This window comes from Heliconius melpomene, chromosome 18 (genome assembly GCF_056956725.1).
Source record: "Heliconius melpomene rosina isolate 202511_hmr_F chromosome 18, ASM5695672v1, whole genome shotgun sequence".
NCBI classification, from domain to species: Eukaryota; Metazoa; Arthropoda; class Insecta; order Lepidoptera; family Nymphalidae; genus Heliconius; species Heliconius melpomene.
Genome location: NC_140406.1, coordinates 5,519,026 through 5,544,824, shown reverse-complemented (window position 1 = coordinate 5,544,824; position 25,799 = coordinate 5,519,026). Strand labels below are relative to the sequence as shown.

The window sequence follows — 25,799 nt, the reverse complement described above, 5'->3', positions numbered from 1 at the left end:
TATCTATTATATCTCAATAACGTGCAACGTTGTATGTCTTCGACGGACTCTTAAACTACTGAACCGATTTTAATCAAATTTGCACACTGTGTGCAGTTTAATCCAACTAGAGCAGGGTTTCTTAAACTATGGGTCGCGACCCCTTTTGGGGTAGCAAATTTCTGGGGTCGCGAGAGATTTTAATGTCAAATATTTATATATATCTATACTAATATAATAAAGCGGAAGAGTTTGTTTGTTTGTTTGAACGCTAAGATCTCTGGATCTACTGGTCCGATTTACTTTGTTTTTGTTTTGTATGAAAGCTGCATTCTTCAGAAGTGCTATAGGCTATATAACATTACATTACACATATAAACTAATATATTTTAAAGTACTTTCTTATTTGACATGCAATTTATTCTGCCATGTTAATAACAACCGTCGCGTCGCTACGCAACCGTTACCGCGACATTTTGGTATTCATCCTTATGAAAATAAATATTAAAGTCACTTTTAGCATTTTATCTACATTGAAATTATAGTTTACTGTATAACATTTTAATAAATAATTAAGGAGATGTCAATGACGTAACCTTCGGTCGGCATAGTATGAGTATGACCGACGCGACAATATTCTTATAGTTCAAGCAGGCGTAGCCGCGTCCAGGTCCACTAGTCATTTTATAACATCACTAGTTAAATGTACTTCTGCCATTCAGCACCACATATTTATGTGAAGTTAGTTTCTCAGCTTTAACACATATTAAATCCCAATATCGTTCAGTGCTAAAAAATGTTGAAGAGGTCTTACGTCCAGCAGTTTCAAACATTCCACCAAGATTTAATTTGTTATGCAATAAAAAACAGGCGCATCCATCTCATTAAATTTCTTACTTATATTTTAATTTAATACTTATCACTCAACTACTTGAATATATTCGAGCGAATTAAGACGGTCAGAATCCACTTTTATTTTTGAAACTATAATAAATAAAATTTTATAATTTTTTGTACAATTTTTAATTTTAGATTTTTGTTTGTTTCAAAACGAATTCTAAAACTATATATTTTCATATGTATATGTATATTGTTACCTAATAAATAAATCATCAAAAATTATTGATTTATTTTTCTTTTATATTTGTATGGGGGGTCGTTAAGAAACTCGCAATCATAAATGGGGTCGTGAATGACAAAAGTTTAAGAAGCCCTGAACTATTGCTTATATTTCAATTTATAATTACAATATTATTATTTTCTTACAAATTATTTGTTTATTATTGACAGTTGACTGTCTCTCTATTAGCCAGTACATATCCCCAAGTTTACGATTTTCCTGTTCTCTTTAGCCATGATATGGTATTTCCATGTGAGCTTCCTTTCCAGATGCATTCCCAGATATTTTACTGTTTTTTGCTGAAGTAAAATCATATCTTTCAGTTTCACTGGTAGGCAGTCTCCTCTTTTGAGTGTTAATGTTACATGTATTTTTTTTGCTTTTTGCACCAAGTTGCAATTTTATCTAAATGTTCTTGAAGTTTTTCAGACGCTATGTTTGGATCTTTGTGACTTGAGAGTAGTGCCGTATCATCAGCGTAAGTCAGTCAGGTCACCAGTCTAGACTGCGTATAATACCGAACCCAGCACAAATCCCTGCGGGGCTCCAGCTTCTATGCGGAAGATAAATGATAGATTTTCCTCGACCCTGACTTGAAACAAACGGCCCTGAAGGTTGGATTTTAGAATCATGTACATATCCAAGTATAGATCTTTTCACTTCCGTAAGTGTTATTCGCTTTACGGATAGCGATACTTGTATAGCGGTTAATATGTGATACCGCTATTTAATATTATCTAATATTTATTTTACACTAAATGAGTAAAATTAAAGATCCAAATTTTGTGGAGAAATTGTCCAAATTTATTTACTGCACAGATACGTGAAGAGAAAATAATTGAACACTCACAGAAGGAAATAAAGAAATTTAGATAAATACCAAAAAGAAACACAAGCACATACAAGCTAAACTAGCACGTAATAGCAAGAAGTTAAGGTTGAAAATTGAATGCAAGCTAAGAGAGCAATGGATACACAAGTGAATGTCGCAAGCAATTCTAGCCGACTCTTTAAACGTGGCGATGCTGGCTAGCAGCCTACGACACGCATAGCAAAAAAACTCGGAACAGGTTTGAATTGTTCCAATGCGCTGCGTGCGGATGATTCTAGCAAATATAATAATTTTACATTGTAATATTAATTTTGAATAAGTAATGTTCCCTACACTTGTTTATCAGTGGGCATGATATCATCAATTTCTCTTTCTGCGTCTATGAGATCAGGATCATTAGGTGTGAACATCTTTTTAGAAAATTAGCAAATAACTCTGCCTTTTCGAAAGGCTGTCTTGACCAATCATCGTTTGGTTTTCTTAGTGCAAGAATGTGATCTTTAGGTCTTTTCAGAGATTTTGTCATCTTCCACAAAGTTATTTTAAAAAACGCACACCCTTGTCGTAATATACTGACGGTAAAGCTAACCTCAAAAACAATCGTCAAAACTACGGGCAGAGTTCAAGAACTAAAACACTAGTAACTTTCCTGTTTTCTGAGTGCGCCACTGCAACGGTCTCCCCGCCACCCCGCCGCAGCTGAGATGCAAGACAAGACATTCAGACGCGGTGTTAAAATTAAACAGCGATATTTCTATGCATTACATGCTTGACGAATCGACTGAAGTTAAGTAAATGCAAGTGAATGTGTTATAAAATACAAAAATTTAAACAATGGCCTTTAAATTGTTAGAAAAGTCGTACAAAATCATCGGCTACAAAAATCTGTAAGTAATTAATATTTTACTTATTTATTTATACAATATCAAAATAAATTCTAGCCGTTTTTAATACGCTTTTATTATGAGCTTCGGAGGTATACCTAAATGTTTGTAAAGGAAACTTTGAACGCGACTTTAACCTATTTTGAAACGTCGGATTAATTTTATTTTGCATATTTATCAAGGAATGATGACAGCGCAATAATATGAAAGAAAAAATTGTAGGTACTTAAAAAAAGTAAAAAGACAAAAGAGGGTCTTTTTACTTTTCAAAAATTAACTAACAAGTAAAAAATATTTTTTTTATAATTGAATTACGAATAATGAAAGAAAGCGGGGGTTGTTTTATAAGTGGTTTTCTCATTTTGTTGTTTTTTTTTTATTTATTTATTTATTTTACTAGAAATAATTTGTTGTTAAAATAGAATCATTTAATTCATAGATATTATGTATATATATTTACTTCAGAGTTCTTAAGAAACAAGTATTTAACTAAATTACTTATTTTTGAACAAATTCTTTTCGCGTGTAAATTTTATTTACCTTCTTTTTTACAGAATAAATAAAACACATATTGTGTCGTTTTCTATAACATGTAAGAAATATGCGAGCTCTACTGTAGATGTCGAAGATGTGAAAAGGTTTTCTGCAGTCAGGGATGGATGGTGGGCGGAGGATGGCCCCTTCAAACCCTTACATACTTTAAATTCCATACGGTAATTAAAGATTTAGAATTTATTTGGATATTCCAAAGTAGTTACTTTTCTCATTTATTTGTATTTACAAATCTATAGCTTAACTTCACACTTTATTCCTAGCGGGTTAGACAGAGAAAACGGAGCGCCAAACGCTACAGTCTCTACTTACTTATCTCTTTCGCCTCGTCCACTAAATATATAGGAATATTAAAACATTAGTAGTAAGTAGTAGTAAGTAGTTTTGCTCCAATTTCTATAATTTTGAGGCGAATTACATTATCTATACTAATATAATAAAGCGGAAGAGTTTGTTTGTTTGTTTGAACGCTAAGATCTCTGGATCTACTGGTCCGATTTACTTTGTTTTTGTTTTGTATGAAAGCTGCATTCTTCAGAAGTGCTATAGGCTATATAACATTACATTACACATATATACTAATAAATTTTAAAGTACTTTCTAATTTGACATGCAATTTATTCTGCCATGTTAATAACAACCGTCGTCGTCGCTACGCGACCGCGTTCGTTACCGCGTCATTTTGATATTCATCCTTATGAAAATAAATATAATAGTCACTTTTAGCATTTCATCTAGATTGAAATTATGTTACTATAGAAATTATATTCTTATATTTCAAGCAGGCGTAGCCGCGTCTGGGTCCGCTAGTAATATCATAAAAATGAACAGCCTAATGTTATTACATTAATGACATTAACTCGAAAGAAAAAATACAAAGTCAGAATGTTTTTAAAATTATATGACCAAAAATTTGCAGACCTATAAATTTTGACCTATAAATTGAGTTAGGCCTCTCCAATTATATAATATTAGTTAATAACCTATGTAAATCGATAGGCAGGTAAGGGCCAAATTCCAAGTTAGCTTCATGCTGTATACCGCACATGGCAGGATAGACAGAGGAAAACTGGGAATTAGGCTTAGGTTCGATTCCCACTCGACAAAATAAAATATTTAATATTTGCATTTCCTCGCTCTGGTAACAAAGCCCGACGTTGATTTCCGCCACCCAACACGCAACGACTCCAGAATCCGACGAAATGTGGGAACGGAGGTGTTTTAATGGTCATGGAGTCTCATAACTTTAGATTACTATTACATTACAGAATCCCGTTTATTGTAAACGGTTTAGTTACAAAATCTTTAGAAGAAAACAATTCTACTGTTCTAAAAGGAAAAAAGATTCTAGACGTCGGATGCGGAGGTGGAATACTTACTGAGGTAATCATAAATTTTAAAAAATACCACATTGATAATAAAACTAAATAAATAATTATTATTTAACACCTATTCTATTATTAAATATGTTTATAATTTCATGAATTTCTAGAACCATTTCGACCAAAATTGTATTAGCTATAACGTATAGCATTTTCAAATATAAAACACACTAACGCAATAGGTATTTAATATCTAAAGTAATGCTGTATTTTTAGGCGTTAGCAAAACTAGGAGCTGAGGTAACTGGAGTTGATGCAAGCGAGGAGCTAATTAGCGTTGCTGAATGTCATTCTTCTAGAAACAAAGAGTTAGAAAATAACCTACCCTCTTATTACTGTACAACGATAGAGGTGAGTTAGATATTAAGCCGTGGATGCAAAAATGTTTGAAAGAAATTTTTTCTACAATGTGCTATACTTACACACATCTCGTTAGGCATAAGGAACATTGTGTTAAGACGCCTGTTTACAGTTTTACGTACACTGTAAAAGTACTTTAGACCCAATGACGATAACCGAAGTCACGATTTATCTAAGCAAACCCAGAAAATATTTCCAGTATAAAATTTCCCTAACCGATCGGCTCGGTTTTGTCCAAAACTGGTTATCTAGGATTTCAAGACACAACCTGTGAGTTTAATAGGTATAGCCAAACACTGTAAAATTCAAGTTCTTATATTATTAATATTATTTTGTTTATATTATTGCAGGAGCATGCTATTACCAACAATGAAAAATATGATGCTCTTGTTGCTTCGGAAATAATAGAGCATGTTAGTGATCAAGAACTATTTGTCCAATCCTGTGTTCGTACTGTTAAACTAAATGGGAAATTGTTTTTCACAACACCAAGTAAAACAAGGATTGCACAATTTACTATTATATTCTTATACGAAAATATTTTTCGAGTGTTACCAAAAGATACTCATCAATATGATAAGTTTATATCACTAAAGGAACTCCGGAATATGCTAGAACTTAGTAAGTATACCTACGTTTATTAACAAACTTCGATTCCTAATGCAAACTAATTATTCTAACCTCTATATATCCTTTCATTATTGAAAATAGTATTCGGAAACTACGACAGAGTGATATCAATTAGTAAGTTTTTTAAGAACATCAGTTTCTTATCCACTCTGCTGTGAATCGACGTTTCTGTATCATTTAATTTGGGTATTCCCGCTCGGATTAGACGCATGTGATTAAAACTGCAATATATCTAGAAATAAAAGTGTTTTAATGGAAATGAATCGTCTTAACACTAGATTCCCATTAAAATTATAATTATTTTTATTGCTTTCACAACATAATGTTTTATTTTGATTGATTGATCAAAAAGTAAGACGAGCTTATAAAGTTTTTATTATATTTTTTTACAGATAACTGTGCTATGGAATTAGAACGAGGTTTCAAATACCGTCCCTTAGCAAACAAATATCATTGGACTAACCATAAACTATTCATGTCCGCCATGCAAGCCGTAAAACTTACCTAAGTAGATGATAATATTCTATAAAATATTTTTTAATTAAATGTTGAACACCATATTAAACATGTAGGGACATACTTAGGTTATAAAAATTGATACTTCAACTATATGTAGGTGCGAATAAATCTTGAATTGTATTATTTTTTTACCTAACCTTTACAATTAAAATTACCAATTTACATAATTTTATTTATTGTTCTATTCTATATGTTACAACATTCATACATACCTACTACATTCACATTATTTTACTATTTTAACTATGCGCATATCAGTGGCGTAGCTAGGGTATATGCTGCCCGGTGCGGCTTAGGAGATTTGATGCCCTTTAAAATGGTCTAAGGTCTAAAAAAAAACAAAGTGATCGTCGACTTTGATGAGTTCTAAAAAAAACGTGATCGTCGACGTTGATGCCCCTTCCCTTTTGATGCCCGGTGCGGCTTAGGGATCTTGATGGCCCTTAAAATGGTCTAAAGTCTAAAAAAAACAAAGAAAAACAAAGTAATCGTCGACTTTGATGCCCCTTTTCCTTTTGATGCCCGGTGCGACCGCACCGCTCGCACCCCCCTAGATACGCCACTGGCGCATATTGTTATGATGTTATAAAATTGAAATAAAATCAGCTTCACGCTGTATCCTGCACATAGCAGGGCAGACGGAACCTAGTGTTAAGACACTCCGTTCCCCACTTTCTGCCGAATTCTGGAGGCATTGCGTGTTGAGTGGCAGAACTCAACAGCGCGCTTTTCCTCGACTCGAATCGAATCGAGAGCGATTGAATTGAATAAACGTAAATAAATATTTCACTTTCTCGAGTAGGGATTGAACTCACAACCGTCGCGTTACCGCCGGACCAAGCTGGACCGGCTTGGTTTAACTTTTAATCCTGTACTGATTGAATTTTTTGATGCTTATATTATGTAAAGTAAAGCATCCGTTCACAACGATCTTATCGTACAATATAATATTTAAAATTTTACCATCACACCATTAGATGCATTATTTATATTTTATATGGCAATTTCTTGCTTTAGCATGGCAGCATCATAAGCTAAAGCGATTTCCTATTAGCAAAATCAATGTCAGGTGTCACATTAAATTGATCATGAAGTTGACACTTGACATTTCAGGACTTCAGGAGACGAAAAAGAATTCTATGGCGTTTGCGGCTAATTCTAAATAATAAAATAATTACAATAAATATCTGTATTTTAAATGGTCTATATGAAAATGCATGTCTTCTTAAAATTGTATAATTTTACATTTATTTAACTAGCAAGCAGAACAGTTCTATGTTACTATAACAAAATACAGTTGTAAATAATTATTGTTTGGACCGAACTCAACATGAATCCATCATTGTTTAGGAGTATGAGTGTAACTTATCCTGCTATGGTGTAAGTCTTAAGCATCTACTAATTATTTGTTTTTCTAAACTATATAGTGCACTTTACTATAAAACCCTATTTATTATAGCAAACCATATATAAATAAAATATTATGCAAACAAATAACATCTTCAACCATAGTAAACAACAAAACAGCTCCAAGAACAACTGTAGATACAACTCATGTGGAAAAACATTCACAATTAGTAAAACAATGGTGGGATCCAAATGGCCCCATGATAGCTCTGCACAGCTATAATTTAGTAAGGTAAAACATATATAAATATGACTTTTAAACTTTAGCTTCATATTATCAAGACATTGTGCATAGCAGAACTGTGTGCGTGCAATATTTTATCTCGTTACCAAAATATAAAATTTAAAAAATTCATTTCCCCGAACATAAATCAAAACCTCAACCATGATGTTTACAATCTGTTGCTATGCTGCTGAGCCACAACGGCCTTACTATCCTGCATACACCAGGGTGGGCAGAGAGAACCTAGTGTTAAGACTGTTCCCCATTTGCTGCCAATTAACAGAGGCATTGTGTATTGAGTGGGGAACAATGCCATGCTTTTCCTCGACAATAGAATGAAAAATTAAACAATGAAATATTTCATTTCCTCAAGTAGAGTTTGAACCTACAACCACACACATGTTTACAATCACACACTTGTGCCCCTGTGCCACAACTGGCCTCTACTAAGTTCTTACTACTAAATTGTACTTAAAAATAAATAATTTATTTTATTAATAACACTTTGTTTTACATGCTGTCAGGGTGCCTTTTATAAGAGATGGAATAGTTCCTCCTTCATTAGAAAGAAGAAGCATTTTACCTTTATCAAATAAAACAATTTTAGATGTTGGATGTGGAGGTGGAATTCTATCAGAGGTATTGTATATAATAATATCTTATATATTATAAAGAAAATAATGTTAAGGCATCAAATACAATAAACATATTCCCCAGTTACTGGTCCTTTTCATGGTAATAAAAATATTACATATTTTTCTCTTGAGTGAACATAGAACCCACAAAACATTTACTACATACTTGTGCCACTGAACTATGATAGCCTCAATGTATCTCTATCATGTTATTATCTTTAGCTATATACTGTATCCTGTATTGAGCAGATTGGGTAAATAGAAACTAGAGTTAACAGATTTTTCCACTACATTTTTTGAGTGTTGTGTGTTGAGTAGCATAACCTAATTCTGAATTTTGTCCACCACAACATAACAATGAAAACAAATTAAATATAATCTTTCTCCAAGGGGGAATCAAACCCACAACCATCATGTTTACATTCATATGTCTGCTCACTGTACCAAGACAGCTCCAAAATATAACACTAACTTTTAATATTTTGTACATTTTTAAAATGTTATTCTACACTTAGGAAATAAAAATACTTATTTAGATAACATATAAAACATTTATGTAGCGGGAACTCTCCAAGAGTTTCAAATCCCACTATGTTAATTTTTTTATGTTTTCTAAATAAATATTTTAATATCTCTGAAACATTTAAACTATAAATATGCTTTCTACTTAAATCATTTAAGGCCTTAGCAAGAGTGGGCGCGAATGTGACAGGAATAGATGCAAGTAAAGAACTAGTGGAATTGGCAACTGATCACAGTCAAATAGATCCAAAAATAAGCAATAATAAACCTGTATACAATTGTGAAACTATTGAGGTAGGTCAGCTTTAATTACCACCATTGAAAAAAAATTAAATTATCTTATATACTTAGTATTGGTTATTTTATTATTTCGATTGTTTGATTATTATTTATTTTTTAATTGTTAGTATTAATTGTTTAGCATAGTATTTTTTATCCTACCAGGTAAAAGCATTCTCAAAATCTTTCCAAAAGCAAAAAACATTATATTAAAATCTTAGGTTAATAAATATGAAATTCAATTATGTACCTGATTTTACCAAAGAAATATAAATATACTATATTAATTATTTTCATTATTTTGATAACATCAAATATGTAACTATATAATTAACTCAACGCCGCGCCTAATCGAACCCATAACCTGTTGCGTTTATAGTCACTCGTTTGTTGCCCTACACCGCGGATGGCCTCCGGGACTTGAGATTTTTTATATTAATATTTGGGACCTTTTCTGTAAATTCCAGGACCACGCAAAGCAATATACAAATCACTATGATGCAGTTGTTGCTTCGGAAATATTAGAACACGTGGCGGATAAAGAACTATTTATTAAATCTTGTGTACAAACTCTGAAACCTGGTGGCAAAATATTTATAACTACCCCCAATAAATCGAGACTCACACAGTTCTTGGGTATATGTGTCGCTGAATATGTATTAAAGTCTATTCCGAAAGGCACACACGAGTATGAGAAGTTCTCTACGCCTAATGAAGTCACATTTCTTTTGGAACGGAGTAAGATTTTTAGTTTTTTTTTTTATTATTATAGGATTTAAGTTCGTATTTGTATAATATGTAATGACTTCTTTATTATTATTTATGATGTTTTCTCTTTAAGTTCTTTACCAGAGGGTCCCTAATGTTAGGACACTCGGTTCTCCCCTTTTCCGCCGAAATCTCGAGGCATTACGTGTTGAGACTTGAGAAGCGGAACTCGACGACGTGATTGTCCTTGCTACTAGAGCGAAACGTGAAAATATTAAATAAATAATTCTTTTCTCCGAGCGGGAACCGAACCCACAACCATCGCATTTACTGTCACACGCTTGTGAACCTATACCTATTCTAGTACCATTCTATAACTACAATATTTTTTACAGATAACTGTCACGTACAAATTATTTACGGTTTGATGTATTATCCAATCATTAATAAGTGGGCATGGATCAGTTCCCCCATGTTGGCATTTGCTATACAAGCCGTCAAACTTGAAAATGAACAATTATAATTGTTATTAATATTACTAGTTAGTTGAAAAATATATGTTTGTCCTTATGTGTTTTATTTTATTTATTATTTTTAAATTGTACAGTACAGTCGACAAGTTGTGGCCTTCTTGAAGTTAGCTGTAGATAATTGTGGCGGTTTAAATTAAAGATTGCTCTTATTTTGAACGCATTTTCGAGTGAACAGTATGTATAAAAGTTCAGAAAGGCTACCTCCAGGTCACTATTCGTCAATTGTACTGTATATACTGGCTAAATGTTGACCAACTGAGTTTCCATGGGAACATAAAGACCGCATATATTAAAATAGGGCCTGATTGTGTATGTCACAATAATTGACTAGTCTTAAAAAAAGAAATTTGAAAATCACTAGTGAAAATAAAATATTATTCAATCATTCATAGAAAAGTAGGTTTCAAATTATATTTTTATCTTTAAGCATCTCCAGCATTTAATACAATTATGAATATTTAGATTTCAGAGATATAGATATAACTACGATAAACGTTATGCAAATTATTATGTAAAAAAACAGACAAAAGAAATTTAAAAAAAAAAAACATTAGATGACTAATTTTAAGCTTCTGGGGTGACAAATCTTGCCATCTGTCAGATTTACAAAATTAACTGTAAATGGCGTAATTGTTAATTAAAATTACAACACAAATAATCATATAAAAGTCCAATGTCTTTAATAAAGCTTTTAAAAATCCCCAGTATGTTGTTCAAAAAAGATGTTATAACGTTTCTGAAAATACGCCGCTATGATTTTGGCGGTAAGTTTTATGTTATACTAAAACTATGAATAAATTATGTGTATTCCAAAGATGTCACGGTGAAATTCATGAGTATTTTTGCAAATTACTATTGCTTAATTTATTTATATGCCTGAATATGAGATATTATTTTGTTATTATTGAGGTAAGTATATGAATAATCCTACAATTTTTAGTTTTTGATGATAAGCTTCACTACATAGCAATAAAACCAACTGCCACAATATCAAAACTTAGACAGAAAGTGTGGCACTTGCTTGATCTTCCTGATTATTGCGAAGAAATTATAATATTGAAAACTGAGGACGGTAAAGAATTGCCTTTAACTTTCTTGCGCAAGGGCAATGATCCACAGCATCCATATTACTTAGAAGTGTATCTTCCTGGGAAAGAAATGTGTTAGTTTGTTCATTTTTCATAAGGTAGATTCACTATTAAAATTAACTATGACAGTAGTAAAATAACTGCACCACGGTGGCCTTTTAATCATTAGCTAGTAAGAGAATAGATCCAATATTAGCGAAATTTTTGATGACGTTTTCTTTTCTGCTCCTAATGTAAGAGCAACAATGCACATATACCCCTTGAACTCCGTTTTCCCAAACCGGCATAATCCTTGTAACTACGATATCGTGAAACCAGTTTCACGATTTTTAACTGCTGAGTTTCAGTTTCACGATTTTTAGCCTCGGTTGTTAAAGAATGGTTAAGTAGTGTAAAAACGACGCATTAGGTATCTATGTAGATACACTCCAATATAGAGGTTAAATAACTAATGTCTTTTTTTATACTGCAATCCATTAAAGCCTCTTCGCCACTACTTAATAATATGATTACAATGGATGGAAATAAAAAAATTAAAGAAGAAAATTTAGCTTCAATCAACAATGCGTTTGAAGAAAAAATTAACCGTGAATACAATGGGAAAAACATAGATAGTGAACATTGTAAGTATAATCTATACTCTATACATTGTAAGTATAATCTATACTCAAAAGTGTAGAAGGGGTAAAAACATATAACAAATTAATAATTACAACAGTATTGTTGTAATTTCTTTATAGAAATAGGAATCAGGGAGGCATAGGGAAACTAGTGTTGAGACGCTCCGATCTTCACTATCCGCAAAATTTTTAAGACATTGTCAGATCGAAGAATCAAGGACTGAAAAGAATTAATTCCTCGAGTGGGAACCGAACCCACCCTATTAGCGTTCGTAGTAACGACATTGTACCGCTACAGCACGACGACCTCAGTTTTGACTATTTTAAAAATACTAATAAAATAATATTACTTACTATTTTTTTTGTAACAGCAACATATACTATAATGACAAATAACAAAATGATCCGCAATACTTTACCTTCGAAGCTAAATGAAAATTTGAACACTGATTATCGAAAATCCGAAATGTCGAGCAAAACATCGACCACATCCATTTTCTTCAAGATCCACGGAAGAAAAAGCAGAGATAATTTTGCAAACATTCTCCTTAAAATACAAAGTGACTTAGTGACACTAAGTAATAAATTATCAGACTTGGAAAATAGGATTCATGTTTGATAGAAATTAAAAAAATAAAACAATTACTTAGCAAAAAATTTATGTTTTATTCCCAATTTACAATAAATACTGTCCTGTACATTTATAATCGATAAAAGCACTTATTATAAAAAACTCTATATACAATGTACAAAATTAACTACCTATGTTATTATAATTTATATTTATACATTGCTTAGAATAGAATTGAAACTATTTTGAGGTAAAATTAGAAACGAGGTGACTAGTAAACCTGTTTTGCATCGTTTTGTTTAAGGTTGCCATATGCCAGTATATCAATATTAGTATAATTTTATTTTTATTTCCCATAAAATATTAATTTAAATATCTTTGTTTCAAAAATATACATAGAATATTCAATAATATTGTTGTAATAATTTTCGATTTATTTTATAACAATGATCAGCTACTAAAAATAAAAATTGTAATAATTGGACGAAGTACAACATGATATTATTTCATAATAAAATTAAGACTTAATATGTGCGTTTACGAAAAACTAAATATTTAATAAGAGTGAATATGGCAGCCCCATTTGTTTTATATAATATTATTTAATATAGACTTCAATATCTAAAGCATCATAAGCTCAATAAATATTTTTGGTTTCTACATAAAAAGATTAATTAGATATAGGAACTCTAGCTATATAGATTTAACTGGTTCCTTAGTGATAGATATATACCATAAAAATACAGCACAAATAAAGACCATATATACTTCGTGTTTAACAATTGCCTTCTAATCGACGACTGTGCTTTCTGAAACATGAAATTTATAATTTTTATTATGATGTTTTTATATGTTTTATACACCTCCACGCCTGCATCCTGCATTTAGCAGGGTAGGCAGAGGGAGCCTAGTGCTAGAGCTAGGGGAGACACTGCTCCCCCACTTTCCGCCGAACTTTGGAGGCTTTTGCGTGTTGAGTGGCGGAACTCAACAGCGCGCTTTGCCTGGACGTGTCCAGAGCGAAAAAACGAAAATATTTAATTTCTTCGAGTGGAAATCGAACTCATAAGCCGTCGCGTTTACAGTCACACGCTCGTGCCCCTGCGCCACGACTGGCCTTGGTTTTTAAGGAAATGCTTATAACTTTAATTACATTATTAAGAAAAACAATGTTTATATTATAATTTGAAGGTTAAAGCAAATATTATAATACTCTCCAGTATACCTCAATGTTTTTAACGGCAATACGATACGATACCTTTTTATTACAAATAAAAATAGTATAAACGCGGCATCACGACGAAACCGCACCCGGAAACTTATCAAGAAAGACGTGATTGAAATATATAATACGTATTGATAGTAATATCATATGCACAACATGTGTATACTACGAAATATGTTTTTAAATTGAGGCCATCGTGGCCCAGCGGCACAAAGGTGTGACTGTAACGCGATGGTTGTGGGTTCGAACCCACTCTCGAAGAAATTAAATATTTATTTAAATTTATATTTCCATTAACCTAGTGTTAAGACGCTCTGTTCTCCACTTCCCGCCGAATTTTGGAGGCTTTTGCGTGTTGAGTGGCGGAACTCAACGGCGCACTTTGCCTCGAACCTAGAGCGAAGAAATAAAAGATATAAATTTAAATAAATATTTAATTTCCTCGAAGTGTGGATCTAACCCATAACCAGTTGCTTTTATACTACTATGCTCTGATTATAAGGGATACAGAGTGAAGCTAAATTAATTTATACTACTATATATAAGTAGACTTTTTCTTCATTGACCTTTTACTGATAAATAATCGTCGCCTGCACCTTGTTTGCGTGGGTTTTAAGACAGAAAATGGAAAATTCCATTCTTAGAGAATTATGTGGTAAAACTTTTAAAAAAATGTGTTGTCAAAAATTGTTTTACAATTTTTTTTAATAGATGATTCAAAAAATATATAGGTATTACCTTGACTTCCAATTGGTATATGCTCTTAGTACAGCATTTCGTCATGACCATGAACCCGCACATCCTCTCTTGCATTCCCAAGGCATATTCTATGCTTCTTATTAAGTCATTAGTTTTTAATACTAATAAAGCTTGTCTGTCCACGTGTTCTAAGCATTGCGTGACGTGGTGTAAGAAATTTGGTAACTCATTTTGGAATGTCGATTTCTGTAAAATAAATATTAAAATTTGGAAATATATTTAAGTGAAGAGGCCAGTCGTGACGCAGTGGCACAAGCGTCAAGCGTGTGAATGAAAACGCGACAGTCATGGTTACGATTCCCACTCGGAGAATTAAGTATTTAATATTTTTATTGCCCTTGCCCTGTTAACAATGCAAAGCGCAGCGTTGAGTTTGGCCACTGAAATAACCACCACGCCACTAAATTTTCAGTTTATAATTAAGTTATATTTTGTTTATTTCTATATAAAATAGAAAAGTATACAATTATTTTCTCATATTTATTCATATATTCAAATTTATAAATAAACTAACCTCAGTTGAGGACGGTTTTGTTTTATCAATGCCTTTCAATATAACATCCCATGGACGTCCAGTTACCATACAAGCGAACAGTCCATACAACTCCTTTTGAATGCCCAAGGCTTCCGCATGTTCTCGAATTTGATCTCTATTCCTCGATATTATAGACAACCATAACTTTGAATAATGATACCTGAATTTGTCTGTAAGTTGCTATGGAAAAAAAAAAAACATACATTTTTAATATTATGATGAGTTATATCATTATTGTTTTTTAGCTTAGCCCCATATCCTGCTACATAAGAGGGTAGATAGAGGAACCTACTGTTAAGTAAAGCCCTTTGGGCTAAAAAAAATATTAAAATTTTTAAAAATTAAATTTTATATCTCAAAAATTTGAGGAATAAACTATGAGCAACAGAGTATCTTAACACTAGATCCCCGCTATCTATCCTGTTAAAAAAAAACTTACTGCATATAGACCATGGTCCAACAAAAATACAGTGACATCTTTATCTTCCGGATCTTTCTTCACTAATATATTCCCCGGATGCGGATCACTATGAACAAATCCTGTCACAAAAATCATGTGGGAGTACAGATCACCTAACTTTGTACATAAGTCAGGTCTGCTTATTTTATGTTCCTAAAAATAAGTAATATTTTTAGTTGAAGGATTAAATTGCATTTTTTAATGTTAACACAAAAATAAATTATTTCATATTGAAATACAAGACATATGAATACACATCATTAAGTCTGTTGTTGTTGATGCCATTGTGGAGCAGTGGGATAGTGTCTCACAGTAAGTGTAATAGTTGTGGGTTCAAAGTATTTTTAAATATTGTTTAATTATTTTCCTCTAATCTCGACTTGAAGGAAAAATAATTAAATCATATTTAAAAATACTCTTTTCCTAGAAACTGGAAAGACCAAATGCAGGATTCAGTTTCCTCACCAAAACCACAATGCTTAAGTCATTGTGGCTTTAGTTATAAAATCAAGGCAGAAAGTGCAGAATAGACTCTTGACATATCAATTCTTTTTTCCAATCTTACTAAACATATTTTAATAATAAAATATTTTACAAGCAATATTACTTACATCCAAATATTTGACATCATTGACTTGACCTCCACTAACATACTCCATTGTTAAAACCCTTTCTGAGCTGTAATCCCAAAATATTTTTGGGACTTTAAGCCATTTATAATTTTGAAACATCTCCGATACTTTCTCTGCATTTCTACCTTCTTGTAGAAAATCTAATTCTTTTGTAATATTTTTCTTAGTTTCATCAACTAGCCATTGCATTTCAAAATCAGGAAAAACCTTTGACATTGTCTTTATAATGAATTCCATCCATTTTAAATCAATATTTATATTTTTTCTCACAAAATGGTGTTGAACTTTAACAGCTACTTCAGAGCCATTTTTTAATTTAGCTCTATGAACTTGTGCCAATGATGCTGTCCCTAGTGGCTCTGAATCAAATTCATCAAATAGTTCATCTGGCTGTAACAGATAAGAAACAAAATCATATTTCTATCAAATATAACATGATGTAATAATTATGCAATAGAGATAAATAATCACAATAATAATAAATTCATTTTATTTTTTTTACTATATAAAGCATACTTACATCCTTTTTTAGATCTTGCCTGATCACATCATACAATTCTTCTATAGTATTTCTTGGTGCATCTTTATGCAAAATGCGCATTGTTTGAACATATTCATTTGGTAATAAATAGTCAAGTGCACCTACATGTTGTCCAACTTTTATATACACACCTTTGTTAGCTTTACATAATTTAAGTAATTTCTCTGCCCCAATTTGATGAGCTTGACTTTTGATCTGCATATATTCATCAGAACTTTTGTCCCATTCTTTGCTGTATAACATGGATTGATAAGTCCTACCGATATCTACAGCCGTATATGCGGTCCTCGTAAGTCTTACTATAGCAAACGAATTATAATCAGCATCGGAATACTTAAGAGCAACTACTCCGCTTCCAATCGTGACACCACCGAACAACGAATATTTTACAACCTTCCTTAAGTTTCTTGACAACATTTTCTATATTGTGACTTTGATTTTTATTATAAATATAACATATTATTTCATAAATTATTTTTTTATTACGGAAAACTTAACATTGTACCTAACTACCTTTACGTCAAGGAACTTGTCAACAATTAATAACTCTAACTACTCTAAGTGACAATTCGTGACTTCACTTACAAATCAACTTTGACTCATATGACACTTTCCCTTCAGTAAATCATTTTACGCAACATGCAGCCTACATCTACTCCAGCCAGCTACGATTTAAATCCATGAAAGTTAACTATCAAAACTATCGTGCTGCGTGTGGGATACAGCGTAAAGATACAGGAATAAATAAATAAATAATCTTTAAAATATAAATACTATCTAACAAATTTATTAGATAACTAGCCAACCTGGGCAGTTTCGTCCGCTTGAACTATACGAATATTTATGAAATTATTTTAATTATTTATTACTGGTTTCTTAAAAGAATCTTTTTAAAAAAAAGATGTTTATTTCTCGAAGGACTTTTAAATTCTACCGATATTACGCATTTTAGGCTTCTCGTAAGAAAAAATCCGGTCTGGATGACGGAACACTAAATCCTCAGGAATATCGTATAGTTTCACGTGACCACTATGAGAGTCTACCACCACAAAGCATTTTTCTATTAAGATCAGTAGTTGATTCTAAGCAAATAAAGCTTTTGTGTAGATTTTTTAGATAATTCTTTCTTTTACAAACTCTATTGATCACTTGTTGGTTGTTATGTTTCTCCACGCTCTTAGCTCAAATATAATGACAGATTGACTGATCAAAATAATTTCTAACAAATTATTTTGATCTGAGTTTTGTCTGAAGTTGTACTGAATTAGGGAGCGCCATTTTAAAGGTACTGAGTTATAAAGTTACACCACAAACACTTATGTTGCATTCCTAAGTTCATTGCGTGTAGTTTGTATTTATCGTTCTCGTCTCGCTAACTTAAAGATTTTGTTGATTATTATCTGAAAATTGTTCTAAATGCACCAAAAAGATATTAAATATTTAATAATAATAATAAATATTTTCGATATCACCTAAATGTACATAATATATAGCTTATCTTCGGAACATTAATGAAAATATTAAAGATTTCATTTCCTCAGGTGGAAATCAAACCTACAATCTATCGCGATTATAGTCACACGTTTGTGCCCCTGTGCCACGAGTGACTTCAAGTTCGTTTTAATATTATTTTATAAATTAGTTTTATTGTTATTTTATGTATTACCTATATTTAACATGGCAATACTAATGACGCCATATTTCTTTCTTTAGTGATCCGTTTCCGTTGACAGATCTTTTTAACTAAAATCTCTCAAAATGAAGGCTAAAGGAGAGGTAAGTTTTAAAAAAATAAAAATATTGCTGTGAAAATGCTGTATTTGAAAGTCAAAAAATTACTAAAATCATCAATAGTGGATAATGCTTGTTAAAGTGCTTAAAATTTGTGTTTATGAATGTGCTATTGTTGGATTGTGTTCGGTACACGTTGCCGCGGACTCCTACTTGTGATAAGTTTTTGTTTGAATTAAAGTTTGCTTAAACACTCCTATCAAAAGAACCATTTTAACTGCTAATGTATAATTTTAATAGAATTTATTATTTTATTACTATAAATTGTTAGATTATTGTTAACTATATTTTATAGGTTATGTCATGTTGGTGCTCAACATGTTCTAATATCGTTCACGTGAATGTCTATAATTTGAAGTCAATACTATTTGATTTTATATATAAAAGTCGTTTGCTAGTTCTTAATGTAGTACACAAATATTTACATATTTTTTTATATTTTAGTTGAAGGAATATGAAGTCATCGGCCGCAAGCTGCCGTCGGACAGTGAGCCGAAACCTCCTCTATATAAAATGAGGATCTTCTCTCCAGACCCAATTGTTGCTAAATCACGTTTCTGGTACTTCTTAAGGCAACTGAAGAAGTTCAAGAAGACTACTGGCGAAATTGTCTCAATTAAGGTAAGCAACGAAACGCGTTTTGCATTTATGTTTTTTTATCCAGGTAATTAATTTTATTAAAAATAAAATTACATTTATTTTAATTAATAAATTCAGCTTATTATTTGTTAGACGAGCCATTGCCTAGTTGACATTGCTTTTTGAAATATGATAAATAATAGGAATCTGTTACTAATCTTTTTGTCATTATTAATTAAATATATATTTGAATATCATATATTTATTATAGAAATTACTTAAGAAAATTTAGAAATTTGCCCTTAGTAGCAAATTTCTATGTGTTTAGTAGTAGTATATGTGAAACAGTCAAATATATTTTACACTGGCATTGGATTACTAATGGTCAATTGCTCAATTATAAGCAAAATGTTTTTATAATATTGTTTCTATTGAAGGTTTTAAAGTTATTGTACTGTTATTTCAAAAGGTGTATCTGATTAAGTATGGACATCATCCTCATTTTCGTGCATGTGTAAACTTATAAATGACTATGCAATGCAGAAACAATCTGTAGATATGTGTGAATTTAATTTCCAATTTCAGTTCATAAATGACTTCATCTGATCAAATATTAATAATTCTCTTGTAAATAACTAAACTTTTCATTGTTTTACAACACACTGTTTTTACTTTTTTGTTTCAAATATTTTTTTCAAATAATAAATAGGAATAATGAAACCATTAGTTATTGTTTTTATAATTTTTTTGTTGAATGTAGTGAAAGACTTGTATTGTCAGGTATCACTGCTAATGATTGTGGTGACAATAAAATTAATTATAACAAATGCATGTAAATCTTGCGTGGATAGGTTTTCATAGTTGAGTATTTATCTCCCAAAATTTGTTTAAATTTGATTTATTTGTAGTAACAAAAACAAAAGTTATTTGAGCTATTAATTTGAGGAAATTCCTTATATAATTTTATTAGATACGCTACACTATTTAAATTTAATTTATAAATATTTGAATGTAGGTGGACTCAAACCTGCACCAATGGGGAACAATTCAAAACAATTTCACCTTAGTGCTGTACAATTATCAAGGGTTCGAATCCTGCATTAAATTTTTATACAATTTTGAAAAATATATTTTGTATAATTTTATTTTTTATTCCACTCTTCTCCTATTCTAGTAGAAATAAATTGAATAGACAAATTAAATGAATTAACACTTATTTGGTGTCAATATGAAAGAGGACAATGAAGCAAGCAAGAATTAAGTCTCAAAAAAAACCTAAATTAAAGGTACAAAATATATGTTGAAAAAAAAAAACTTGTTGTTCATAAAAAACTATATGAAATTACCAAAAATTGTATATACTGAACATCATAAATTAGAAAAAATATGAAATACCTTTTTCTGTAAGCTTCTCTGTCATGGTCTTCCTGAGGTCCTGATTCCTCATCAGGATAATCCTTCATTAAAATTCAGTAGTAGTCTTAGATATCATAGTTTCTAATATGTAAAAAATTTGAAACATTTTAGTAACTAAATCTGAATAGTCTGGTTGGTACTTTATTATTCCCAAAAAACCTTTGATTACTAAAACAATTACTTTAGTTTCAATTTGTTTCATAAGGTTTGCTATTTGCAAAGTGTCTTTTATAAGAATATGGATTCATAGAACATTAAAGAGGACTGATTGCATTTAATTTTTCAATATTCATGACTGGAAACCACAAGTCTTCGTAACAGCATCCCTGCCAGGGTCGTCTCTCGCTCCCTTAATCAGGCTGAAGGAATTCTTGAATATCTCTTTTTAGAAGTAGAACTACACCATAAAAAATTCTTTTAGGCGTTTTATATTCCCCTAATGATAAAGTGAATTATTTTAGTGCTTTGGAAGATATTATGGAGAGTCTTTTTCATCATTATGACCATATAATTTGCATGGGCGACCTAAATACCTGTATGTTAAAAAATGATACTAGAAGCAACCAGCTCAAGGCACTGAATGAGTCATATAACTTGCATATTCTACCCATGTCTTCCCCCACCCATTTTTTTCCCAACTGTCGTCCTTCTCTGATTGATATTATCTCCGTCTCTAACCCTAATTTTATTATTTCTCATGGTCAAATGACTGCACCTTTCTCTTTTCACGATTTAATTTTTCTTTCTTATAAATTACGCCCTCCCAAGGTTAGAGGCAAAATTTTTCTTCAGCGCGATTTTAAGCATATTGATCTGGAACGCTTCAGGGATGATTTGAGGAACATCGACTGGTCAACCACATTGTCACTAACTAATATTGACATAGTGATATGGTACACTCGCTAACTTCTGAACTGATTAACATTTTTAATGTTCATGCCCCCGTAAGACCAGTTCGTATCAAGCATGCGCCTGCACCATGGTTAACGCCAATTATTAAACGATTTATGACTAAGCGCGATCGAGCGAAAACTAAAAACAAAAGATTTCCTTGTGAAGAAAATCTCACAGCATACAAGAAACTGCGGAACATTTGCAACAGGATGTGTAGGGATGCTAAGCGTCGCTACGTTCACAATACCATTCAGAACCTCTCTCAAGCGCAAGTTTGGAGATTCTTAGAGTCGCTTGGTATAGGTAAAGCCACTGCTGATTATCAGATCTCAGTGGATCTTAATGTCTTAAATTCTCATTTTACAAACCCAAATATAAAAATAAATGCCCACATAAAAACACATACACTTGCTTCTTTATCTCAAAATATCCTACCAGACTCAACTCCCTTTTCATTTAAAACTGTATCTGAAGAGGAAGTCAAGAAGTGTGTCCGCTCCATCTCCACTAAAGCCATTGGAAGTGACAATCTCAGTCTTGAGATGATTCTTCCCGTGTTGGATGTCATTGCACCAGTGGTCACCCACATTATCAATTTCTCGCTGACATGTAATGTCTTTCCATCACAGTGGAAGAATGCTTATGTCATTCCGTTACCCAAAACCTCGAACCCTTCCGCTATCACTGACTATCGTCCTATATCCATTTTACCTATCCTATCGAAAGTCCTTGAAACCATCGTTCATAATCAACTGTACTCTTTTCTCTCCTCAAACAATCTTCTATGTCCTTACCAATCCGGGTTCCGTCCCTTTCACAGCACAGTTAGCGCACTGCTGAATATCTCGGAGGACATTCGGTGTGCCTTGGATAACACCAAGATCACTGCAATGGTATTACTGGATTTCAGCAATGCTTTTAGCTCTGTTGACCTTGACATACTTCTTGCTACTCTTCGTGCAATTAACATTCCTTCCACAGTTTTAAACTGGTTTCACTCTTATCTCTTCGGTCGCCGACAATGTGTGAAAGCCAATGACAATACATCGTCTTGGCTTGACCTCACTGCTGGTGTTCCTCAAGGCGGCGTTCTTTCTCCTCTTCTATTTTCGGTTTTTATTAACAATATTTCAAAAGTAATTTCTTCTCCTTACCACCTGTATGCCGATGATTTGCAGTTGTATCGACATGGCTACTTACATGAATTGCCTGAGACCATCGCGCTCTTAAATGAAGATCTTGCTGCGATTCAAGACTGGGCTGAATCTTTTGGCCTATCAGTTAACCCCAAAAAATCGCAAGCAATTATAATAAGCAGTAGCAGACTTGGTAGTAAAATCAATTGGACCTCAGTGCCTAAGATACTCTACTCTGGATTTCCAATTCCATATTACGACAAAGTGAGAAATCTGGGTCTAACCTTCGACAGCAACTTGACTTGGGCATCACATATTAATGATCTTAGTAAACGTATGCACTTCTCTTATCATTCTCTGAAGCGTCTCCAATATTTCCTCCCTCATAAAACAAAAATTATGCTTGCGCAATCTCTTCTATTGCCAATTCTTGACTACGCTGACGTCTGCTATTTGGATGTGACTGAGGAGCTACTCAATAAGCTAGAGCGCCTTCAAAATCTCGCCATACGCTTCATTTACGGTCTTCGTAAGTATGATCACGTTTCCCAATTTCGAGCTCAGCTTAATTGGCTCCCAATTCGCCTTCGCCGAGATATGCACATCCTTTCACTCCTTTTTAAAATCCTTAATTATTCAAAATTCCCCTCTTATCTTCGCTCCCGGTTTCATTTACTTCCCACTCCCACACGCTCTAGGCGTTCTTGTGTCATACCGACACTTGACATACCAAAGAGTAACTCTAAATTCTTCCAAAAATCCTTTTCTGTTTATGCCGCATCCCTATGGAACCAACTTCCTAAATCTATTCAGAGAAGTCCATCTATAATGTCCTTTAAATCCCAACTTAAAAAATATCTGCTCGCATCCTTAAACTCGTAAACTTCATATTGTAATTACTTCCACATTTTCATCTCATATATCTATGTATTTCTTTTTTATTTTTTTATATATTTATTATATAACTATATGTATATATATGTGTATGTATGAAACAACTATATATTTTATATAGTATGTATATGTATATCGACATATATATTTGTTTTAATTATGTATTTATATATTGTAATATAATATGTGTATTTTGTTTTGTTTGTGCTAAATTAACTAAATGTTTAAAGTAATAACTTAATTGTACTATGATCTCACCCGCTACTTGTAACTCATCCACTTCCACTGGTTGGCTGGAAGAGATCTCTTATAGAGATAAGTCCACCTTTGCGAACTAAATGTATTTTATTGTTTTCTTATGTATATTTTGTGCAATAAAGAATATTAAGTCTTCTAAGGTCTCATGCAATATAGTGAGAAATAGTTGTCAGTGAGTGACATAGTCTATATATTAAACAGTTTTAGTATTTCTTTTTCTGCTTTAAACCTTGTTTCAGTTGGTCACCTTGTTTCAGTATGATGTGTAATTTCCCTGCCTTAATCATAATCCTCTATAAAATGTAATTTTTATATTTGTCAATTACAGGAAATTCCAGAAAAGAGTCCAGTCAAGATCAAGAACTTTGGCATCTGGCTGCGTTATGAGTCTAGGTCAGGTGTTCACAACATGTACCGCGAGTACCGTGACCTGAGCGTGGGCGGTGCTGTAACACAGTGCTACCGTGACATGGGAGCCCGTCATAGAGCTAGAGCTCATTCCATTCAGGTAAATATTTTTTTTTATTTTCATAGGGTAGACAGAGGGAACCTGGAAACCTAGTGTTAAGAGCCATTATGACGCTTTTGTTCCTCACTTTTCGTCAAATTCTCGAGGCATTGCCTGTTGAGGTGTAATACGAGTGGAAAATTAGGAATAGAGATGCAATATTACAAGCAAAATTCGACATGCTAAAAATAAATTAAATTCATAACTTTCCTGATTCCTTTTCACAACAAATTAGTTATACTAAATACTTGTTCTCTTTTGCTAAAAACATAATATTTCAACAGATCATCAAAGTAGAAGTAATCAAGGCGGCCGCCTGCCGCCGGCCACAAGTGAAGCAGTTCCACAACAGTTCCATCCGCTTCCCACTGCCCAAGCGCGTCCACCATTATAAGCGACTCAATACATTCGCTTACAAGAGACCCAGCACTTACTTCTTGTAATTTAATGATATAAACGTATAAGAATCGCCTGTGTTGTGTTTTATGTTTCTTTTTGTTAAATGTTGTTTGTTTGTTAGGTAGACAATTTTATATTTTTAATGTTCAGCTTCATGCTATATCTGGGTAGCAGCACACAGCAGAGTAGGCAGAGGGAACCTAGTGTTAGACACTCTACGTTTCCCCGATTTGTGGAGGCATTGCGTGTTGCCTGTGTGGCGAAACTCAACCAAATTTTAATATCTGGTAAATTTTTCAATTGATATTTCACCAACCATGTTGAATGTCAAGTGAATATGTAACAAATATTTAAGATATCAACAGATTCGAGAAGACATGGCCCCAGAGCCACATCAAACTCGTTAACTTATAAAACCTGAAAATTTCTGTGCACATACACCCATCACTGATTAATATTATTAGGGATGTGTAGTTTAGATGGTGGTTACTTTGGCAATTAAATAGGAAAATAAGGGTCACAAATTAGTACCTAACTTTACTTCATAAATTACAAAGTATATTAAGAACTATATTAGAAATTACGTTATACTGACATTTAGCTTGGTTTTAAACGCCTGCCAGACCCCTAAATTCTTATAAAACTACAAACTACACGCCTACAAACATTATGGAGCAAATAATATTTTTACATATTAGCTAATTATTAAGAAGATAATAGCGATACATCTGTTTAACCTTTAATAGTACTTTTGTAGTAGACATAACGTAAACACTTAGTTTACGTTATTGGTATCTATGTAACTGCGTCACACGAAATACAGGTATGGATAAACAAACGTGAAATAAAAAAAATCCTACGTCTAAACTGTTGAGGTATCTTGATTAATTTCTTTAGATATGGGTTTGAAATATTTTACCTATATGCT

The 25,799-nt window shown here is 32.4% G+C and overlaps 5 protein-coding genes across 5 annotated transcripts; 4 read left to right on the top strand and 1 right to left on the bottom strand.

Moving 5' to 3' along the window:
- Positions 1-2,315: 2,315 nt before the first annotated feature.
- Positions 2,316-6,378, top strand: LOC146529355 (ubiquinone biosynthesis O-methyltransferase, mitochondrial-like). The gene is made up of 6 exons (XM_085201606.1): positions 2,316-2,818; positions 3,370-3,528; positions 4,636-4,750; positions 4,966-5,100; positions 5,460-5,730; positions 6,132-6,378. The coding sequence occupies exons 1-6, from the start codon at positions 2,766-2,768 to the stop codon at positions 6,245-6,247; spliced, it is 849 nt and encodes a 282-aa protein (XP_085057732.1). The 5' UTR covers positions 2,316-2,765; the 3' UTR covers positions 6,248-6,378.
- A 949-nt stretch (positions 6,379-7,327) lies between these two features.
- LOC146529354 (ubiquinone biosynthesis O-methyltransferase, mitochondrial-like) lies at positions 7,328-10,602 on the top strand. Its single transcript, XM_085201605.1, has 6 exons — positions 7,328-7,638; positions 7,718-7,897; positions 8,413-8,527; positions 9,205-9,339; positions 9,792-10,062; positions 10,428-10,602. Exons 1-6 carry the CDS (start codon positions 7,589-7,591, stop codon positions 10,553-10,555), a joined length of 879 nt encoding a protein of 292 aa, XP_085057731.1. The 5' UTR covers positions 7,328-7,588; the 3' UTR covers positions 10,556-10,602.
- Positions 10,603-10,734: 132 nt separating this feature from the next.
- Positions 10,735-13,238, top strand: LOC146529353 (uncharacterized). Its single transcript, XM_085201607.1, has 4 exons — positions 10,735-11,329; positions 11,506-11,727; positions 12,136-12,276; positions 12,645-13,238. The coding sequence occupies exons 1-4, from the start codon at positions 11,239-11,241 to the stop codon at positions 12,890-12,892; spliced, it is 702 nt and encodes a 233-aa protein (XP_085057733.1). The 5' UTR covers positions 10,735-11,238; the 3' UTR covers positions 12,893-13,238.
- Adck1 (aarF domain containing kinase 1) lies at positions 12,920-17,574 on the bottom strand. Its single transcript, XM_085201604.1, has 6 exons — positions 16,976-17,574; positions 16,435-16,845; positions 15,803-15,976; positions 15,343-15,543; positions 14,808-15,014; positions 12,920-13,653 (listed from the first exon to the last, which is right to left on the bottom strand). The coding sequence occupies exons 1-6, from the start codon at positions 17,411-17,413 to the stop codon at positions 13,534-13,536; spliced, it is 1,551 nt and encodes a 516-aa protein (XP_085057730.1). The 5' UTR covers positions 17,414-17,574; the 3' UTR covers positions 12,920-13,533.
- A 1,041-nt stretch (positions 17,575-18,615) lies between these two features.
- Positions 18,616-24,944, top strand: RpL18A (ribosomal protein L18A). The gene is made up of 4 exons (XM_085202436.1): positions 18,616-18,772; positions 19,232-19,408; positions 24,293-24,472; positions 24,757-24,944. Exons 1-4 carry the CDS (start codon positions 18,755-18,757, stop codon positions 24,913-24,915), a joined length of 534 nt encoding a protein of 177 aa, XP_085058562.1. The 5' UTR covers positions 18,616-18,754; the 3' UTR covers positions 24,916-24,944.
- Positions 24,945-25,799: the final 855 nt, after the last annotated feature.

Excerpts from the sequence above, each read along its gene's own strand:
- LOC146529355 (XM_085201606.1), top strand. The coding sequence starts at position 2,766 with ATGGCCTTTAAATTGTTAGAAAAGTCGTACAAAATCATCGGCTACAAA. Across the intron at positions 4,751-4,965 it reads GAGGTGGAATACTTACTGAG|GCGTTAGCAAAACTAGGAGC; the intron begins GTAATCATAAAT and ends CTGTATTTTTAG. Across the intron at positions 5,731-6,131 it reads CCGGAATATGCTAGAACTTA|ATAACTGTGCTATGGAATTA; the intron begins GTAAGTATACCT and ends ATTTTTTTACAG.
- RpL18A (XM_085202436.1), top strand. Across the intron at positions 19,409-24,292 it reads GCGAAATTGTCTCAATTAAG|GAAATTCCAGAAAAGAGTCC; the intron begins GTAAGCAACGAA and ends TGTCAATTACAG. Across the intron at positions 24,473-24,756 it reads CTAGAGCTCATTCCATTCAG|ATCATCAAAGTAGAAGTAAT; the intron begins GTAAATATTTTT and ends ATATTTCAACAG.
- LOC146529354 (XM_085201605.1), top strand. The coding sequence starts at position 7,589 with ATGAATCCATCATTGTTTAGGAGTATGAGTGTAACTTATCCTGCTATG. Across the intron at positions 7,639-7,717 it reads GTAACTTATCCTGCTATGGT|CAAACCATATATAAATAAAA; the intron begins GTAAGTCTTAAG and ends TATTTATTATAG. Across the intron at positions 9,340-9,791 it reads ACAATTGTGAAACTATTGAG|GACCACGCAAAGCAATATAC; the intron begins GTAGGTCAGCTT and ends TGTAAATTCCAG.
- LOC146529353 (XM_085201607.1), top strand. The coding sequence starts at position 11,239 with ATGTCTTTAATAAAGCTTTTAAAAATCCCCAGTATGTTGTTCAAAAAA. Across the intron at positions 11,330-11,505 it reads ACGCCGCTATGATTTTGGCG|TTTTTGATGATAAGCTTCAC; the intron begins GTAAGTTTTATG and ends TACAATTTTTAG. Across the intron at positions 12,277-12,644 it reads AAACATAGATAGTGAACATT|CAACATATACTATAATGACA; the intron begins GTAAGTATAATC and ends TTTTTGTAACAG.
- Adck1 (XM_085201604.1), bottom strand. The coding sequence starts at position 17,413 with ATGTTGTCAAGAAACTTAAGGAAGGTTGTAAAATATTCGTTGTTCGGT. Across the intron at positions 16,846-16,975 it reads GGCAAGATCTAAAAAAGGAT|CCAGATGAACTATTTGATGA; the intron begins GTAAGTATGCTT and ends TATCTGTTACAG. Across the intron at positions 15,015-15,342 it reads CAAAACCGTCCTCAACTGAG|AAATCGACATTCCAAAATGA; the intron begins GTTAGTTTATTT and ends TTTATTTTACAG.